Raw genomic sequence first — 16,300 nt, forward strand, 5'->3', positions numbered from 1 at the left:
TTTTTTTCTTGGGTTTTAAGTTGGCGTGTCTGTGTCTCATTTACAATGCAAGCAGCATACGTATGTGTCAATCCAGACATCCAAATCGTCAGAGGTCCATTGGGGGTATAGCCGCGAAAGTCACAAACAACAAATGTTCCTAACCATCCAATCTGTGGCTGTCAAATGGATGGTTGAAACTAAAATGGTCAGCAGTCCAAACTCGATAACAAAATCAGATGGATTCTGGTTGTTCAGTCAATACAGATTTCAGGCCACCATTCATATTGGGCCCACAAGTTAGACAGTCCGGATTGGCATACATGTATGCGGGATATGGTAGATGAGATACCATGACTTGAAAAACGGGAGGGAAGCATCACTATGATCTAGCTCTGAACTCATTGTGGGGGAAGGTGACTGACTCAATTATTTCCAATATATTTTCATTGTAACAGTAAAATATATAACGGAAAGGACGAGAGAATTCATCAGGTACATACCGCCATCATCTCTTAATATCTTGATTACCTCCCCTGATACATCTGACTGGAAACAGGTAGTAACAAATAAGCTTTTGCTTTATCCAGAATGGAATACAAATAGCTGCTTACGAAGAAATGTAGAGGAATTATTTTCAGGTCCTGATGCATCAGGTTGTAAATGTTGCACTGACACACTTATTCATAAAGTGGGGGCCCCTCACTGGTGATCTAGACCATTGATATGATAGGCTCCCAAGTGAATGGGGGATGCATCAAAACTCAAAAAATCCTCCAGACATATATCCAACCTTTGGCCTTCTCCCCCAACTCCTTAAACCTCTATTTGTAGGCCACAAATAGAAGCCTCAGGATGTTCCAATATCAGATATTTTGAGGGTCATCCTCATCCATGATGAGGCCCAATAGATCAATGGTCCTGATCAGCAAATGAGTTCAACCTATATGGACTGGGAATATTGTATTCTTGTCCTGATGCATTAGGACCCAGAAATATCTCCAGACAGAAAAGCAACCAGAAGATTGAAGTCGAAGAGTTTCCATTTTGATCAGAGAAACAAGAAAAGCGAAAAACCATGCGCCCACAGCCGGCAGTAAGTTGAGATACGAACCTCAATCGGAATCTCGCCGCCAAGCTGTTCAATGTAACAAAGTACTTGTCCTTCCTTCACTGCTTGCTTCTGTTAAGAAAACATAAAAGCGCAATAATGATAATGGGAAAATAAAAGCTGTCTGCCTTTTTGGTTTTGACATACTTTGTACTGCCCTTTTTTCTTGTTTTTAAGGTCTCGTCTTATTTCTTCAATCATATGTCAAAATCAAGCGACACCAAAGAAATGGATGGGATCCAGTGAAAAGGGTAAATTAATGTTTCAAGAGAAGTATGAAGCAGGCTTTCATTCCCATGAACAACCACATTGACATAGGAAATCTATAAAATTAGTTCATGTATCCCTTTATATTGTATAAAATACTCAATTGTTCTAGCATGCTTAACCAGGACAGCTTTGCTCTACAATTTAACACTCAATTGTAGACAACTATTTCTAGTGGATTGGATGTAGAAAAATTAATAATAACCCGATTTGAATAAACTCCTTTGATATTAAACCTCACCGTTAACGAACATTTGAATGACTTTAAATAAATGAAATTTTCATTTATAGCGGAACCCAATTGTAAATGTAAGTGACACAGAAATTGCAACAATTCGAATCTGTTTATTTTAGTAACGAAATCATCATGAGGAGGTAATGTTCAGTCGTAGGAAAGATTAATTCCTTGTCATAATCATCCATTTAACAAAAACCTACAATCTTTATAAAACAAGATAAATTTCCTCTGAAAGTTTGAAATGCCCGAAATTACAGGCAGTACTCTAAATAACAACAAGAAAGAAACCATGTCATCCTCACTAGAAAAATGAAAATTGTTTTAAGAAAAATGTAAATCAATAAAAGAAATCAATAAATGAGCAGCTAGGAACTTGTAGTGCTTGAATACCATACATAAAGAGGACAATCAGGTTTAGGAAGCAAAATTATAGGGTTTGGATTAGAGTTTTTTGCTACTCATGTGAATGATTTAGGAGAGGAGAATGGTACCTAGAAAAAAGGAAGATCAACAGATCTGCGTAGGTGGGCCAAATTTAGGTTATAGACAGTACACAGCAACCTGTGTACATGCAAACCGAGGAGAGAAGGAATGCAAAGAGTAAAGTATATTTGGGTTATATAAGGGGGATGATTCTGGTGGATGGAGAGAAGCGTTTCAGGCAATGTTTATAAACTCGGATCGAACTTAATCATACCAGTTTAGTCTGGAACGGGCCATCAAATCAGGTCAGATTGGGGGTCAAGTAATGGTTACAAATTTTCTTGAAAGAATGTAAGCTTACTACCCACAGCTTTGCTTTTCTTTTCTTTTTAATTAGACTTTAAGCAGATGTCCCAGGTCGGAACAGGTTAACCTGGTCGGACCAAACCACCAATGAAAATGGGTCTGGGCCCAGTCCAGATTTAAAAGCATTGGTTTCAACGATGTTCTTGAAATTTACAAAAATAGCTCCCTGAATTAAGAGGAAACAACAAAGAAAAATGAAACAACAGACCAGAAAGGAAAACTTCCAATTTTCGCCTTGCATAAACTCATCTGAGTTTATATAATAACCAGCCAAGTTTAGATTTTCCAGAAATCTACTAGTGCTACGATTTTTTGAAACATGGTGCTTTGATCCCCACCAAACCAATTAAGTTGGTCGAACTTCATGTCCAAGCACCAAGTTTGGAAGTTTTCTAAATAACAGAATACATAACTGGCTCTGTCTAACAAAGATCAGCTAATGGGTACCTCTTTACATGGTGGAGGTGCCCGCTTCCCTTTTATAGTCCGAGATCTTCTAAAATAGCCCACCTACATAAATAAGGTGTTAATAGTGAGGCCTTGAAAGAACCAAATGAGTAAAATTCTGCAAAATCTCACCTTTGGGGACTGAAGTATCACCAACCCTTCATCTGTAGCTGTCTCAAGCAACCTCTGGATTCCGCCTATAGAAGGTTTTGGCTTAGAGAGTGCTAAGGACGGGGTAGTGACTGATCCGTTCAAATCAGGAGTCTCAACAGCAACATTTGTATTGATTGGAGGGGGACTGGGAGGAAGTAGCGGTTCACTTTTCCCCTTCAAATCCCTTGTGACATATAGCCGAAAGCCACCAAGCTAAACATAAAAAGAAGAGAGTTAGAAAAAATAAAAAATAAAAAAAACCTGCGTTTTCTTATCAGAGAAACCAAATCAGCAATCACAATTTCTGCTTCAGGTTAGAAAGACAATCTCTTACTTTTAGTTCGAACTCTGCTATAGTAGATGTATCACAGATTTGTGTGAGCAAAGATTCCACCTGTAAAGAAATTTGGATGAATTGGTACTACATCAAAAAAACAAAAAAAGAAAAAAAAAAGAAAAAAAGAAAAAAAAAAAACCAAAAAATCCCTGCAAAGGTCATTTGCATGAATAGGACCAAGGATCTCTTCGTGGAACAGTGTAACAGCATGGGAATTGTATCTAAGATCAGGGCCACCAATCAGGTGTGGGACAACTGCAAAGATACTCTGGCCCAAAGTAGGAAGTTCGCTCATCAGGTGGACCACATGTGAACAATAAATTCGACAGTTAAAATAGATCAGCCAACGTCCACATACATCGTGCATGCGTCCTCACCTGTTCAGCAGGTCAGCCTTGATTTTGGACCCTTCACATTCGACGATACGGAATTAAAAAATGTGAAAGGAAATGTCACAACATGACACAAACATAGAAACATGTTTGGGTGCATCACATGGTGATCAAAACCAGATCCTAACTGATCTGTAAAGTAACATGAAAATGGTAAAAGATAATTATTGTATAGATACTACATTGTAAAAGCATAGTAACCAATACAAAATGATAACAAGATACGCATTCATAAAAGCATAGGGAATAAAAGAGTACACATATAAATACATGAAAATTAAGACGGAATTGTTTCCAATTATATTCATGCATAAAATACCAATTCTTCCGTGATCAATCTAATTGAATCCAATGCTGGATTTGCTCACAAGAAACGATCACATGTCAAATGACTGGATCTCAAGTTCAGCAAACATCAAATGTTTGATTGTCAATGGACCAGACTATATATTATATACCAAAACATAAAATAAAAAATCTTTTAGATGCATCTGCAGAATAATAGATCTGGATATCAGATTTCATACTATTCACAAAGGCACGTTGATGGAAAACATACCTGTAATGAATTTGGAATGACATGACCCGTTGAACTGATGGATTTCTTTTCTTCCAAATCATCCCCTAAATTTTTCACAGCTGCTGAGCACATTAGCTTAATTAGTTGAAATTGATTGACACAAATCATTGGGAATTAATCAAATTGTGGGCTGCATATGTATAATGCAGCCCAGAATTCTGTCCAACTAAACCAAACATTATGGAGCACCTCCCCATCATTGCAATCTTGAATGGGCTAGACTTGAGAGCATGATGTGTGTTTTCCACCATTTCTTAAATGGAAGTGATTGATCTACCATAGATGTGGAACCCATGTATGTCAATCTAGACCGTCCAAACCATGGAACCCATTGCAAATGGACCATATCCAGGAAGTCATGCATATAGGACAATCATCAAGATCCTAACCAACCAATAAGTGACCATCAAGTCGACAGTTAAAAAGAAAATCGTCAGCAGTCCAAACTCAACAGATGGCATCAGATGGTTAAAACCAAATGGCCAGTGTCCAATTTTAAGCTTAGGTGTGTGGTGTGTGTTGGATAGATAGTTAAGAAGTCACCTTTATATCAAAATGAAAGAGGAATTACATGATCCTGACATTATTATAAATAAATAAATAAAAACAGTTTGTTGATGCACCCAGTTCCATGCATGTGGAGCCCATGGTTTGGTGATCCAGACAACTGATCTGATAGGCCTGTGATGGATAGAGGATGCCCCAAAACTCCCCAGATAAGAATATCCTAACCCTCCAAATTTTGGCTCTTTTTCCATTGAATGTGGACAGTTCACACGTTTTTTCATTACCTTTCAATCCACAGGCATAGATTGCAGGTACAATCTTCAACCCATGATTTTTATGCATTTCCCCAGACATGGTAGAGCCCATCAGATCAAAGGTCTGGATTACCAATTCATGGACCCCACATCAGCAATATTGCAAACCCATGCAATCTGTGTTTCCTAAGGCTCAGAACCACATAATCCATGCTTTATTTGGGGCTACATATCCAGCTTACACTACATATATTGCTGAAATGTTGAGGTAGCATATAAATGGATATTTGATAATGCAAAAATAAGCACTGAAAGTGACAAGAACATACTTTCAGAAGATGGACCGCAGCTTACAGTTAATGAATCTGCAGATCTCCGCAATTGCAGTAAACCTGCAAACCGTACTGCTTTCTGCCTTATCCAAGCTCTTCTCATCCCATACGATGCTTCTAGTCTACCGCATTTGGTTTTAGTGGAATCCAAGTAGCAGTTAGACAAATTGATAGAAGAAAGCCCTCCTAGGCTACCTGAGATGAGATCCAAGATATGAATGACTCAGATAAACATTAATACTTGTTCAGTAGAGAAGATAGCTATGATTCAACCAAATAATTCAAACAGAAAGGCATTATCTCATCGCAAAAGTGATTGTTTGTACTAGAAGTAGGAAAAGAAAGGTATTAAAGATTATGTGATTGCATCTATGTAACTTGGACATGGACATCTGGCAGTGTTGGACATGGGAATTAGGTGTCTGGCACAAGGGACCCTGTAAAACCGTAACATCCTGAGGTGCCCATCAAGGTTCGCATTGCTGATGAAATGCTGATAATATTGGTGTCGCTAGACTAGTGACACCGAAACCCCAATTTTTCGTTTCTCTTTGGATTATCGGCGAAATATCAGCAATATTGTCGATAATTTTGGATTCTCTCTGACAATATCAATTGTAGCCACCAACCACGTAACCTATCACGGAAAAGTTGTAGCCAACTACCTCTTTTTTCGATAATAGGTAAAAATCAAAAAAAAAAAAAAAAAAAAACCTTTTATTTCGGTGATACCTGGTTGATGGTTGATCGGAACTCGGAAGAAGAGAATCTCGTGGGCATCAATCGACAGCTCCCGTCTTCGATAGAGGTAAAAAAAAAAAAAAAACCTGAAATTTTCCCTTCTTTCGATTGGAAGATTGATGCCACAAATACATGATTTCGGCAAAGAATAGGGGATTTTGAGAGATTTTTTTCTGATTTTTGTTGGATATAGGATTTTGAAACCCTCAATCGAAAATCCCCCTTTCTTCGGCCAAAACCCCTCTTCACAAACAAAAGCCATTTTTTTTTTAAAGCTTCGGAATTTTGGAAGTGGACTATATCGTACGCTTTATCGTATTGAGTGAACTCTCTGGGCCTACCGTGAATGTATGTGATTTATCCATGCCGTCCATTCATTTTTCCTTTAGGGGTTAATCCCAAAATTAAAGCATATCCACAGCTCTAGTGGACCACACCACAAGAAATAATGAGAATAATGATTTTCACCATTGAAACCTTCCTAGGGCCCACAATGATGTTTATTTGTCATCAAACCTTTTCATAAATATACAAAGGCATGGATGAAGGGATAAAACAAATATCAGCCTGATTCAAAATTTTTGTGGCCCCCAAGAAGTTTTTAATGGTACGCGTTCAATTCACACAATTCCTGTGGTGTGGTTCACTTAAGAGTTGGATCTGGTTCAATTTTCAAATCATGCATTAAAATGAGTCGCCATATATGATGAACGGTGTGGATGTAAGGCACATACTTCACAGTGGGCCCCACAATTAGGGATCCGCCGACCTCGGTAGATTCGGGGATCCAACCAAACCACGTCGAATGGAAGCGGATTGCGTATTGAGTAAACTCTGTGGGACCCACCATGATTAATGTATTTGATCCACTCCACCCATCCATTTTATTAGATAATTTTAAGGCACGAGCCCAAAAATGAAGCATATCCAAAGCTTAGGTGGACCACACCACAGGAAATTGTGTGAATTGAACGTTTACCATAGAAAAATTCTTTTTCTCAAGGGCGACAAAAGTTTTGTATCAGCCTTATATTTCTGTTTTCTCTTCATCCATGTTCGTGTGACCTTATGAATAGGTTGGATGACAAATAAACATCACTATGGGCCCTAAGAAGGTTTCAACAATGGAAATCATTATTCCCACTGTTTCATGTGGTGTGGTCCACTTAAGCATTAGATATGCTTTAATTTTGAGCTCAAGTCCTAAAATGAGATGGAAAAACGGATAGACGACATGGATAAACTACATAGTACATACATTTGCGGTGAGCCCAATAGAGTTTACTCAATAGGATAAAAGCATGCACAATCCAATTTCCGCCTGGATGTGAATGGGAGCAGATTAGTTTTTACCCGGGTAACAGCTTGGTGGGTGTTACTCTAACCATGTGGGGCCCACCTTGATGTATTTTCTATGTATCCATGTCGTCCATCTATTTTTACATCTCATTCTAGGAGGAGATCCCAAATCATAAGAAGATCCAAATCGCAGGTGGACCATACCAATGGAAAAAGTGATGAATAACTATTAAAACCTTTTCGTAGGCCAAAATATTTTTGGATCAATCTAATCTTTCTACTTTCTCGTCATCCAGATCTTCTTGACTTTATAAAGAAGTTGGATTGCAAATAAACATTATGAAAACTTTACGATGGGTCCTTTGGAATTTTTAATGGTGAGGCACTTAATCACCATTATTTCTGGTGGTGTGGTCCATTTGAGATTTAGATATGCATAGTTTTTGGTACCTGGTCCTAAAATGGACTGTAGAACCGGTTGAACGGCATGGATATTCGACAAATTATCAAGGTGGGCCCCGCTGTAGGGGTAACACCCACTAAGTTGTTAACCAGGTAACACCTAACCATTCCCGACGTGGGTGGCCTATTGACGTTGTGTTGCCAGTGGCTATTGGACGGTGCTCTTCGGGCCCCACTATCATGTTTGTATTTTATCTACGCCGTTCATCCATTTTTCCAAACCGTTTATTTAAACTTAAATTTAGAGTTTTAAGATAATTTTACACCTTTATTTAGCCTAATTAAGTGTTTTATTTGATATAATTTAATGATATATAGTGAAAATGTGATGGGGACATCATGCGCACGCGCATGCCCCCCACCCTACACACATACTCAAGGAGGAGGAAGGCCCCATCGTCGATCTAGATCGATGACGACATCTACGGAGGACCTCTTAGTTAGGGGACCGTGCTATTGAGCATTAGAGTGGACCCGATCATCATAGAGATTCCACCATTAGATCTCATGATCGTGGCCCACTACCATAGATGATATAGGATTTTAAGTTTTGGTTATTATCATTATTAGAAACATAATGAACGGTTTTGATTGCGTTAATTAGTTGTTATTTTTGTTACTTCGTCTCTAAGTAATAGTGTGCGCACATGGCGCGGCTTTTGGGGTTTAGGGCTTTCTTATAAATAGGCAACCCCATGTAGGTTTTTTCAATTGAAGTTTATGAATAAAATTCTGCGTTTTTTCTTCTTTATTCCTCGGAGTTGAAGAAGCTAATTGGGTGCGAAACCCTCCCTTCCTTGAAGGGCTAACTACCATGGTGCGAAGCTACAACCATCCCAAATCGTCCCCACATCCATCATCTCCCACAGCATTCCCATCTTTAGATTTATCTTTTCTTTGCACCCAATTCTCCTTTACAGCAGATTTTTAGATTCTGGCCCACCAGGGGGCCGAAACTTCGACGGAGCACTACGCACACACTAGACTGTGGATCGACGTGAAACTTGGCGTGAGGGTGGACCTCCCATGGTCAACCAACCCCTAGCTGGCCGTTTGTAGTTTTGTGGGCCCCACACACGTGCGGACAGGAACCCACGCACGTGCGTCTGGGCTGGGCTGTTGTCCACACGTGTGGACTATCTCAGGTTATTCTCTCTCCCCTATTCCACTCCTCTCTCGCCTTAAATCCCTAACCCTAACCTTAGATAATCTCAAATTCCAAGTTTTCCAACTTTTGCAAACCCTAGACTTTCTCCGAATTAAAACATGGTGAATCTGTTGAATTGGGGAACAATCCTTAGCAAGAGTGGATGAATCTTATACTCCTTTGGGCACTGTTTGGTTTATAATTTTATTTTCTAGCCCTAAACGTGTGTAGGCTTGGACCCCCATAAATTCCCTATGTTGAATGTTTGATCGTATGTGGGACGTAGAATTTTGTGGTTGTTTAAAATTGGTATGATCTAAAGCTTGAAATCTTGCATGTCATATTTAATTTCATGTCCTGCATCAAATTTAGTATCAGAGCTTAGGGTTTTCATAGGGGAATGCATTGCATGTTTAGGGTTTAGTCTATTCACGTCTATTTTGCATCAAGTCTCATCATATAGGGTTGTTTAGGACCCATCATTCACAACATGGACTGCTGAATTTTTTGTTGTCAGAAAATCCCCAATTTTCATGGCTGAATTTTCTGTTAACGAACTATTTGCGCAGTTATGTTGCTGGAATTTTAGTAGCATTGTGTAGTTTCCCTCATATAAAATGCTATAGGATCATTTAGTCCCATTTAGATGCATATAGTCTATTAGAGGATCTTTGAGTTGAGTGAGTAGTTGTATGCCCACACGTACTGGTCGTGGTTTTGGCTTGCACCCTACACTAAACATAGAGCAATTGCAAGAGTCAATGAACAATATAACCTGACAGTTTGAGTCTTTGGGTAGGCGCTTGGAACAACGTATTGAACTACGCTTTGAACAGCTTAATGTGCGCATTACCCCAACTAGAGACCTCCGCCCGGGCAAACCCCACCATTGGGGAAGATGCCCAATTTTAGGCAGGTGGTCAGGAGGATAGACAAAGGAATGTAGGCGGCCAAGGAATTGGTCATGAGCACACACTCGTGCACCCACCCCGCGAGGGGCATCATGATCAGTATGACCCAGATGCGCGACTCCTCTAGGGAGTTAGAGTAGAGGCCCCTACGTTTGATGGCCACTTGGACTCTAAAGCTTTTCTATATTGGTTGGCAGATATGGACTACTATTTTGAGTGGTACGATATGTCGGATGCTCGTTGAGTCCGATTTGCCAAGATGAAGCTTGTGGACCAAGCAAAGAGGTTTTAGTCTACTGTGGAGCAAAAGAAAGAAAGGTCGAGGGAGCCCCCAATAATCCACTGGGGAGAAATGAAAGAAACTCTTAAGGAAAAGTACCTCTCTCCTATCACTTGAGGTTGGTTAAAGAATGGCAGTCTCTTTGACAAAGTTCCATGAGTGTGGCTGAATACATTGAGAAGTTCGAAAAGTACTTCACCCGGTGTGAAGTTGATGAGGATCCCATATTTACTCCTGCTCGATTTAAGACGGGCATCCGTTCTGACATTAGGAGAGAGTTGCTCGCCAAGGACATAGACACTCTTGAACAAATGTATCAAATAGTGTTGGAGGTCGAGCAATACCTCAAAACACCTGTGGACAGGCGGTTTGAGCCTCGCAATTCTAGCGCTAAGGCCAACCCTTCTGGGGCTAAGCCTAGCTCTGGATATCAATACAAGCCTTTTAGTGGTGTTCAATCTAAGCCCAAGGATGATAAGGGTAAAGGAGTTGTCGGGTCTAGCTCGCGTAAAAGTGATGGGACTAGGAGTTTTAGATATCAGGGGTTTGGTCACTTTGCCCACCGGTGTGGCACGAGAGAAGGCACCAAGCTGTTCCTTATTGATGGGCAAGTATAAGTAGTGCAACCAGAAAGTGACGGTGAGGAGGAAGAATATGAGTCAGCAGAAACCCCTAATGATGAGGAAGAGGGAGCATAAGAATCTGCGACCCTGGCAGTTGTGCGTCGCGCCTTTGCACAAGCAAAGAATACCGACGATTGGCACCGCAACACGACCCTCTATACTCACGTAAAATGTGGTGATAAGAGCTGCGAGATGATCGTAGATAATGGTAGTTGTACCAACGTTGCATCAACTGGTACTGTGAGCCAATTGGGCTTGAAGTTTGAAGCTCATCCTCAACCCTACAAAATGTCTTGGGTTGATGAAACTTTCAGTCCAATCTCATACCGTTGTCTTGTTCCTATTCAGTTTGGATCATATAAAGTCACACTTTGGTATGATGTTGTTCCCAGGAAGCCTATTGATCTTGTCCCTATGTCCCTATCCCATAGGTCATCAGAGTTTGCAATCCTTTACACATCACATTCATTCATTGTATCAAGAAATCAGGCGAAAGATCAATACTAGTAATGAACATTACAAAATTTCTTCAGACCAACATAAACGATTCAAGAAATTCAATGTAGGGAACTCTGTGATAGTCCGCATTAGGCCAGAGGGGTACTCTCAGGGAGCCGTAAATTACACGCGCATAATGCTGGACCATTCAAAATTATAAAATGAAACGATCTCAATGCGTATGTGGAAGATCTTCCACCTTCCATGGGAATTAGTTCCATATTCAATGTGGAGGATCTAGTTGCATTTCAAGGAACCACTAATACATTATCCAGCCTTGCACCGAGCCATCCTGATTCCCCAAACCTTTCCCTTGATTCATGGCCTCTTCCCGACCCATCTTCTCAACCTCTACCTCTCATACCTACCCTTCCCACACACAGAGAGGAGATAGAGGATATTTTGGACCATCAGATAGTATCGACGTCGGATGGTGGATTTCAAAAGTTCCTGGTCAAGTGAAAGTCACGCCCAACTTCAGACAGTGCGTGGCTCACTGAGAAGGAGCTCCAGTGACTTGATCCTGACATCTTGGAGCGGTTCAGGAGTTTCGTTTCACCAGTGGCGAAATCTTTGCAGCCGAGGAGAGTTGATGGAGACATCATGCACAAGCGCACGCCCCCCACCCTATGCACGTACTCAAGGAGGAAGGCCCCACTATCGATCTGGATCGACGATGACATCTATGGAGGACCTCTTAGTTAGGGGGTCGTGCTATGGAGCATTGGAGTGGACCCGATCATCATAGGGATTTCACCATTGGATCTTATGATCGTGGCCCACTATCATAAATGATTTAGGATTTTAAGTTTTGGTTATTATCGTTATTAGAACATAATGAACGGTTTTGATTGTGTTGATTAGCTGTTATTTTTGTTACTTCGTCTCTAAGTAATAGTGTGCGCACATGGCGCGGCTTTTGGGGTTTAGGGTTTTCTTATAAATAGGCAACCCCAGGTAGTTTTTTTCATTGAAGTTTATGAATAAAATTCTGCATTTTTTCTTCTCTATTCCTAGGAGTTGAAGAAGCTAATTGGGTATGAAACCCTCCCTTCCTCGAAGGGCTAACTACCATGGTGCGAAGCTACAACCATCCCAAATCGTCCCCACAGCCTTCCCATCTTCAGATTTATCTTTTCTTTGCACCCAAATTCTCCTTTACAGCAGATTTTCAGATTCTGGCCCACCAGGGGGCAAAAACTTCGGCGGAGCACTAGACACACATCGGACCGCGGATCGACGTGAAACTTGGCGTGAGGGTGGACCTTCCCTAGCTAACCAACCCCTAGCTAGTCGTTTCTAGTTTCATAGGCCCCACACACGTGCGGACAGGAACCCACGCACGTGCGTCTAGGCTGGGCTGCTATCCACATGTGTGGATTGTCTCAGGTTTTTCTCTCCCCTATTTCACTCCTCGCTTGCCTTAAATCCCTAACCTTAACCCTAGATAATCTCAAATTTCAAGTTTTCTGACTTTTGCAAACCTTAGACTTTCCCCGAATTGAAACATTGTGAATCTCTTGAATTGGGGAACAATCCTTAGCAAGAGTGGATGAATCTTACACTCCTTTGGGCATTGTTTGGTTTATAATTTTATTTTCCAGCCCTAAACGTGTGTAGGCTTGGACCCCCGTAGATTCCCCTTGTTAAACGTTTGATCGTATGTGGGATGTGGAATTCTGTGGTTGTTTAAAATTGGTATGATCTAAAGCTTGAAATCTTGCATGTCATATTTAATTTCATATCCTGCATCAAAATGTGACGGCCCACCTAATAGATGTGGTGGATCTAATGTATGTTTGTCCTAACTCCCAAGTAGGACCAACATTCTACATTACCGTTAAGAAAAATACATTTAATTTTTGAATTCATTTACTTTTACATGTACTAATTATTATATGCTAGTTGCATTTATATTATATATACTCATTTTAGTTATTAGAGTGATTTTTTATAGCAACGCATGCTTTTTGGGCCCCATTAAATGAAAACTTATTATTTAATGCATTTTTTGTAATTTTTTAATTCTTGAATATGCAAATATGTATATTTAGGCATGTCCTGAAGTTTCACTAAAAAATTCCATCGTTATCCACATGTTTTCCCATTTTCTCCGCATTTCCGGTTATCGGCGATATTATCGACGATGACAATATTATATCTTTATCTCCGGCCAACGAAACTTGTAGCGATACCGACAACTCGAACACCAGTGCCCATATAGATATATAATGATGTTGTAAAATGATAATTACATAAATTTTTAACTTGTACATGCATAAGGTGTAAAAGAACATATCCACAAAAAAAGAAATACATTAGGACCATATAAATATTTTATTTTTTAGTGATGCATAATTACAAGATGGAAGAAGAAATTAAGGTTCACTCATAATGGCCTGGTCGATCTCTCTCTGACATGTGTCTAACACAGGTGCAGGACACATCAATTTTTTTAAGCATAAAGTGTTCATTGTTTTTTCTTTTCTTTCTTTTTCCTTTTTTTTTTTTTTTGAAAGGTGACGGTAATTTCATAAAACAGAGCGTCGAGCTGGCACAAAACACTATACAAAGAAAGGGGAGCAACCACACACCCTACCAAATCCATTCAATAACAAAACCCGTCACTCCCGTTATCACCCATTCTGGAGTGTGGCTCTATTTCAAAAGCAACCCCCATTCCTTTCTTCCCCAACCGCGCCCACCAACAAGCACAGCTGCCAAATTGCCTTTATCTCCTTCCCAACCTCCAGACCATGCCAACTGATGCAGGACATGAAATTCAAATATGATATGCAAGATCTCAGGCTTTAGATCATACTAATTCAAAACATTCCATATTAATTCCACATCCTACACAAAAGCACAAGCATTCAAATAAGGGGAATCTGCACGGGTCCAAGCCTACACATGCTAGGGCTGGATCAAGTAAAATTATAGACCAAACAATGCTCAGCGGGAAATAAAATTCAGCCATACGTGCACAGCAATCAGTCTTTAATCCAAGGGATTCCCCAATTTCAATTCAAGGAACCCTGAGGTGAAAAAAGGGGCAAATAAGTTAGGGATAATGCAATCTAGGGTGGGAAAAATAAGGAGGAAACTTGAACCCGGGATAGTCCGCGCGTGCGGACAGCGGGCCAGGGCCTGGCGCACATGCGTGGGAGCTTGGCCGCACGTGCGAGTGTAGCCCAATTCCCCGAACCAACTCCTAGGGTCTGGTCGGCCAGGGGAGGACTCCAAAACCCTTGATTTTCAGCTCGATCTGAGATGCGGTCTGTGCGTGGTGCTCCGCTGAAGTTTCAGCCCTCCTGCAGGGCCAGATTCTGGAAACTGGCTGTAGGGAGAAGAATTGCTGCAAAAACTGGCGGATTCAAAGCAAAGTTGATTGTAGAAGGGGGGAAATGTGGATGATAGAGGGTAAGGGCGGATGGGGATAAATGTGGTTTCGCATCATGGTAGTTAGCCCTTCGAAAAGGGAGGGCTTCGCACCCACTTGAATTTTTCCACAACTCAGAAACTCAGAGAGTAGAAAAAAACTTGCAGGAATTTTTATTAAACTTCAATGAATCAAAAGAACTACAAGGGGTGCCTATTTATAAGAAAACTCTATACCCCAAAACTCGCGCCATGTCCGCAACCTATTACTTGGCGATGAAATAAACTAAAATAAAAACCAAACAACGAAATCTAAAGTGTTCATGATGTTCTAAATAATATAAATAAGCAAAACCTAAAGTATGAACTTAATCCGACTGGTAGGCCCCGATCATGAGATCCCATGATGGGCTTGATTTGATTATCAGGCCCACTCTAATGAACCAAAAATCCGTCTTCTAACTAGGGGGCCCTCCCTGGACATCGTCATCGAGCCAGATCGACGATGGGGCCCTCCCTCTCCTTCCGTACGTGCGTAGGGGGTGGTGTGCGTGCGCGTGTGCGCTTGATGTCCTCATCAATTCTCCCCGGCTGCGAAGATTTCGCTACTGGCGAAATAAAACTCCTGAACCGCTCCAGGATGTCAGGATCAAGTCTCTGAAGCTCCTCAATGAGTCACGCGCTGTCTGAAGCTGGGCGTGACTTCCATTTAACCAAGTACTTTTGAAACCCGCCGTCCGACGTTGAAACTATCTGATAGTCCAGGATATCCTCTATTTCCTTTCTAGGTGTGTGAAGGCTAGGTATGAGAGGTAGAGGCTGGGAAGAAAGGTCGGAAATAGTAGGTATGAGAGGTAGAGGCAGGAAAAATGGGCTGGAACGGGTAGGGCTTCGCACCCACTTGAATTTTTCCACAACTCAGAAACTCAGGGAGTAGAAAAAACTTGCAATTTTTTTTATTAAACTTCAATAAATCAAAAGAACTACAAGGAGTGCCTATTTATAAGAAAACTTTATACCCCAAAACTCGCGCCATGTACGCAACCTATTACTTGGCAATGAAGTAAACTAAAATAAAAATAAAAAAAAAGAAATCTAAAGCGTTCATGATGTTCTAAATAATATAAATAAGCAAAACCTAAAGTATGAACTTAATTCGACTAGTGGGCCCCGATCATAAGATCCCATGATGGGCTTTACTTGATTATCGGGCCCACTCTAATGAACCAAAAATCTATCTTCTAACTAGGAGGCCCTCCCTGGACGTCGTCATCAAGCCAGATCGACGGTGGGGCCCTCCCTCTCCTTTCGTACATGCGTAGGGGGTGGCGTGCGTGCACGTGGGCGCGTGATGTCTCCATCACCAACCCACAAGAAAGTAACCAACAGAGCTCAATGAAGCCCAATAGACATTAAACTTGGATAAGAAGTTATTCCACATCTTAATAACAAACGAGCAGTGGAGGAAGAGATGATCGATCGACTCAAAGCTAGCCATGCACATCAAGCAAGCGTTTGGAAGCACCATCCCCCATTTCTAGAGATTATCCGCTATCAACACCCTTCCCCTTCCAA

The 16,300-nt window shown here is 40.8% G+C and overlaps 1 protein-coding gene across 3 annotated transcripts in view; it reads right to left on the reverse strand.

Annotated features, from left to right (window-relative positions):
- LOC131223226 (uncharacterized) overlaps positions 1-16,300 on the reverse strand; it is a 37,583-nt gene that overhangs the window by 420 nt on the left and 20,863 nt on the right. For 2 of the 3 annotated variants that reach the window (XM_058218555.1, XM_058218553.1), the window contains exons 2-8: positions 5,384-5,581; positions 4,273-4,355; positions 3,319-3,378; positions 2,964-3,197; positions 2,832-2,894; positions 1,094-1,162; positions 483-528 (exon numbers count right to left, since the gene is read on the reverse strand). In XM_058218555.1, the coding sequence (XP_058074538.1) occupies positions 483-528; positions 1,094-1,162; positions 2,832-2,894; positions 2,964-3,197; positions 3,319-3,378; positions 4,273-4,355; positions 5,384-5,581 (753 nt within the window). The remainder of the gene's footprint in view (positions 1-482; positions 529-1,093; positions 1,163-2,831; positions 2,895-2,963; positions 3,198-3,318; positions 3,379-4,272; positions 4,356-5,383; positions 5,582-16,300) is intronic. The other variant, XM_058218554.1, reaches the window with a different exon arrangement.

The sequence above is a fragment of the Magnolia sinica genome, chromosome 13 (genome assembly GCF_029962835.1).
Source record: "Magnolia sinica isolate HGM2019 chromosome 13, MsV1, whole genome shotgun sequence".
In the NCBI taxonomy this organism is placed as follows: domain Eukaryota; kingdom Viridiplantae; phylum Streptophyta; class Magnoliopsida; order Magnoliales; family Magnoliaceae; genus Magnolia; species Magnolia sinica.